At 36.0% G+C, this 4,625-nt stretch overlaps 1 protein-coding gene across 1 annotated transcript; it reads right to left on the reverse strand.

The window, feature by feature from the left end:
* Positions 1 to 1,133: 1,133 nt before the first annotated feature.
* Positions 1,134 to 3,451, reverse strand: LOC133851950 (tropinone reductase-like 1). The gene is made up of 2 exons (XM_062288587.1): positions 3,324 to 3,451; positions 1,134 to 2,079 (listed from the first exon to the last, which is right to left on the reverse strand). Exons 1-2 carry the CDS (start codon positions 3,356 to 3,358, stop codon positions 1,287 to 1,289), a joined length of 828 nt encoding a protein of 275 aa, XP_062144571.1. The 5' UTR covers positions 3,359 to 3,451; the 3' UTR covers positions 1,134 to 1,286.
* Positions 3,452 to 4,625: the final 1,174 nt, after the last annotated feature.

A 4,625-nucleotide genomic window follows, 5' to 3' on the forward strand; every position in this document is an offset into this window, starting at 1 on the left:
AAAATTATAGGGGTATTTTTGTTTTATTGAAAAAATTTTAAGGTCATCTTTGTTTTTTTGCTGGTCTTGGGAGAGATATTGACCATTTTTTTGTAGTTTGTGGAGGACATTGTCCCAATTAAAAGTTTGGTGGAGATATTGTCAATTGAGTGATAGTTTTAAGGGGAATATGTGAACTTTTTCCATAGTTAAATTAAGTAAGGTTGTACAAGCGGTTGCAGTGACAATAATTGCTAATTGCAACCGTCAAGGCGATTATTGAATTTTAACAACCGCAACCGCAACGCTTAGGTGGTTAGTAGTTATTAAAACCTATAACTGGCGGTTGATAAGCGCTTTTTATATGTGGACTTTTGGGCCGGTTTTTTTCATTTTTTTTTTTTAAAAAATAGACTTATCAAATAAGTAATCGAAAGAGTCTATATCGTATCCATTGACAAAGGTACTATAATCCTCCATTCCCTGTAAAATTAAACAATATATACCAACAAAAGTGTAAAAAATTATGTATCCATATACATAAATGAACTTGAAAAAAGAAAATGGTATAAATTGCATAACAAGCTTACCAGTTCAAAAACTCATTTGGCCGATGAGATTTCCATCAAACCCCCTTAATTTGTTAGCTTAAAGATGAACCGTAGGACCTTGAAAAAAATTGAACAAGGCACCAAAATCTTAGATTTAAAGGCTCAAAGGTAGTGATTTGAACTTTTTGCAGATTTTAAGATATTGATAATAAATTGTGATCCCAAGTATAACTTTGTGTATCGAAGTTATTTTGTATATTTAATATATAAAATAAATATTTATATTATTTATATATAAGGATAGGCAGTTAGCGGCTATTAACCGCATGCCCCTATCCTTAAAACCGCTAACCGCTCCGCCCTATGCGGTTAGCGATTATTTATATCCGCATTCAAAAGCGGTTAACGGTTATAAGTAGTTAGTACTTATGGGGTGGTTATAAGTTATAAACGCTCGATTTGTACAAGCCTAAAATTAAGTACAAAATCTAATTTTTTCAATTTAATCAAACAACGGCTTACTTGTAAATTATATATACTCTTAATTATTTCACAGAATTATTGTCGGTCATGTCGATCAATTTATCTGAAAATATTAATAAATACCGAAACAAAAACAGTTTTCCTTTATTTTTTATGACAGCAGCAAAAACAGTAAATGAAAAACGTTAGTCTCTCGAAAGGAAAAAGCTGGGTGCACGACAGGTTGTGCACAACTTATTATGCAATTATCAGGTCCCCTCTCGAAAAATAGTTTTATGAAACAATTTGATCAGCCATCATCATGAGGGTAGGATTGACGACACTGAATCCACCATCGACCACAAGGTTGAGTCCACTAACAAAATTGGCTTCGTCGCTAGCCAGGAAGAGCGCAGCCCGCGCAATGCCCTCCGCCTTAAGTACTTCTCCCTTGAGGTTCCCCATCGCGCTCACCGCAACTTCCATTTTCGCAAAATCATCTGCATCTATTCCCTTCGAATTCATGCCGGTCAGCACGGCAAAAGGCGAAACACAGTTCACTCTTATGCTGTATTTCCCAAGCTCCGACGCCAGGTTCCGGGCCAGGCCCCATATAGCGTATTTGGACGCGGCATAAGAGTGAGTTGAAAGCCCTCCTATTGCTGTACAAGCGCTGGCAGTGAACAGTATGACACCCTTGCGTTGGGGCACCATGACTCTCGCAGCGTGCTTGGCTCCTAAGAAAGCTCCGACCAAGTTAACGCCGATGCATTTGTCCAGGTCTGCCTTCGTGGTGTCCAGAATGCCCCCAAATGCGCTGTCTAGGACGCCGGCGTTGTTGTACATGATGTCGAGCTTTCCGTATTTGGCAATGGTTGCGTCCACGAGATCGCTGACGTCGTCTTCCTTTGATACGTCGCAGTGGATGTAGCAGACATCGTCGCCTAGGTTCTTGGCAATGGCTTCGCCGAGGTCGTCTTGGATGTCGGCTATGACAACTTTGGCGCCATGGTCGTGGAATATGCGCACAGCGCTTGCTCCAATCCCGCTTGCACCCCCAGTGATAATTGCCACCTTCCCCTCTAGCCTGAAAATCAAGGACGTCCATCGGTTCAGGAAATCATTAAAAGAAGGAAATAGTACTATTTATATTATTCTTGGGGTTTTATTTATATAAAATTGAACTATGGGGTATAAAAAAAAACATTAAAGATTCATGGTATAAATTGTCTGTCTAAAATTGTCTTGCCATCCAATTGATTGACATAAACCGTTAGATGGACGTGTAGATCCAAAGTTACAACTAACTTAATCGTTGATTGACACATAATAAGTCTAATGACTCATCACTTGCTATCATTTTAAAATCAATATTTCACCCTCAAATGAAATAAACAAAAAGCACTCTTAAAAAACATTTTTATTTTTTATTTTTTAAAAAAAGAGGCCACCTCTCCCCAGAAGAGAGGCAACCCTCCAAGGGGAGTGGTTGGCAACACCCCTCCGTAGGGGTGGTTGACTACCCCGCATCTAGTGATCAGAAATGTTTGTGAAAGGCAACCCCTTATTGTGTTTTATTTTTAATTTTTCATTTAGAGTAAAACTAAAATTTTATAACGACATTTATTATGCTTACGTGTCACTCAACAATCGATTATAATGCAGATCCACGTGTTCATTTAATTAACGGTTCCTGTCGAACGGTTGAGCAATATCTACCATTTTCGACCAATTAATAATTTACTCCACGAATTTTCAGGATATTTTTGATACCCTTAGGATCAATTTGGTACAACTATTAACACTTTGTATGGATCAAATAATTAAGTAATTTTCTCTCAAAAGAACTATAGTCTGAGTAAATTGCTCATGTGCAAAAAGAATACAAAGAAATTTTAAAATAAATAAAAAGAGATGCATTAGAATATTAGCCTTCCCTTTTCTTTCTTTTTTCGTAGTCTTCTTCTTGTAGGAGCAAAAAAAGAAATATCCTTGTTGATGTGATGTACAAGAAATATATAAAAAAAAAAAATCATTTCTTATTCTGGACCAAGCTCCTATTTAGGTGGTAGTCTCACTTGCCAATGGAAAAAGAAAGTTATATTTCAAAACTTTTTATCAAAATATGTGTGTAAAATCAAACTGAAGATGCATGGCAATTAAAACTGCTCAAAAGGGCATTAGACAATACAACGACCATAGAAACTAAATTAAATCTGCTGTTTCTACTCTAAACAGTTATTATTAAAAGAATATATATATAATATTTCTCTAATTAAACACCTAGCTAGGATGGCTCATAAGGAATGATCGATTTAAGCATTTCTATACCTTTTGTAAGATGCAATTGAAGAAGCAGAACTCATCTCTCCACCTCAAAAACTGAGAATCAAGATTGGAACTGGCCGGAAGAAATGGTTAGAACTGGATGGAATTACAATGATCGATCAGGTATATATATATATATAGGTTAGACAGTAAAAAAAACAAACATGTAATGTTAAAATCACGTAACAGGATCATGACTTGGTCTGTATTCATATCCGATTTAATTTTTGTAATTTTCTTATTTGTAGGCTCATGCTCATGGTCAAGGAGTAGGTCATAGAAAAGTACCCCAGCTCATTCATCATGGACTGTAGTATAATATTCCATAATTCATATGACTCGTTCAAAATTTTATTTTCCTAATTAAAGTCAAAGTTTTAATACAAGAGTAACGTTAAACCTACAAATCGTCTATAACTCTTTCACAATTTAGTAACACGTATTAGCATGATAGCTAGGGGATTTTTTTATTTTTTGTGTGTGTGTGTGTATGAGTGGGGGTTCGAAAAAAAAAAAAATTCCAGTTCTACCCATATTACAAATTATGAGCTAAATCACATAATAATAATAAAAAAAAGCAAGGCGCATGTAGTGTAGCGTTGAGGCCTCCCGAAGGTTTTGGGATTGAGGGCTTGAGTTTTTTAGGGTTGTTGGGTTTTCTATTCTTGTTGTAAGCTGCTTTGGTAATTCATGTGTACTTAAGAGTGCCTTATGCTATTTTTTTCTTTTTTCTTTTTGTTTTTTTTTTTTTTTTAAAAAAAATCTTTATTATTATTTTTTTTTAAAAAAAAGATAACACCACATAAAGAACAAAAAAACGTGTGCAATATTCGCCAGGTCTCGGGCTAGGCAAGGCGGGTTGAAGCAAGACGGGGCAGGTATTTTGTTCATGGCTGGATTAATATTGCCATATACTAACTAGTAATTACCAAGTCTTTCCTTGACCGGCTAGATCGAGCTGCAATTAACCCTTACCCAACTATACCACCACCAAAACAAACTCACAAACATAACTCACTTGAGAAAACAATAGGAACAAATATACACAACACTCATATACAGCACACAGTAGATGAATTTTCAACAAAAGAGAAAAAGTTTCACGCACAGAAGCCAGAAAAAAGAGGAATTGAAGAATAACCATTTTTATATTTGGGTTCTGTAAATTTTTGGAGAGAGTGGAGCTTCTAATATGGATTGTCTGTCACAAATGAGGTTCCGATCAGCCTTAGAGGAAGAACAGTGGTTGGGTTTTTCTCATTAGGTGGAGGAGGAAGAGGAACAATGAGTAGCCAAGAAGAACAA

This window comes from Alnus glutinosa, chromosome 12, assembly GCF_958979055.1.
Source record: "Alnus glutinosa chromosome 12, dhAlnGlut1.1, whole genome shotgun sequence".
NCBI classification, from domain to species: Eukaryota; Viridiplantae; Streptophyta; class Magnoliopsida; order Fagales; family Betulaceae; genus Alnus; species Alnus glutinosa.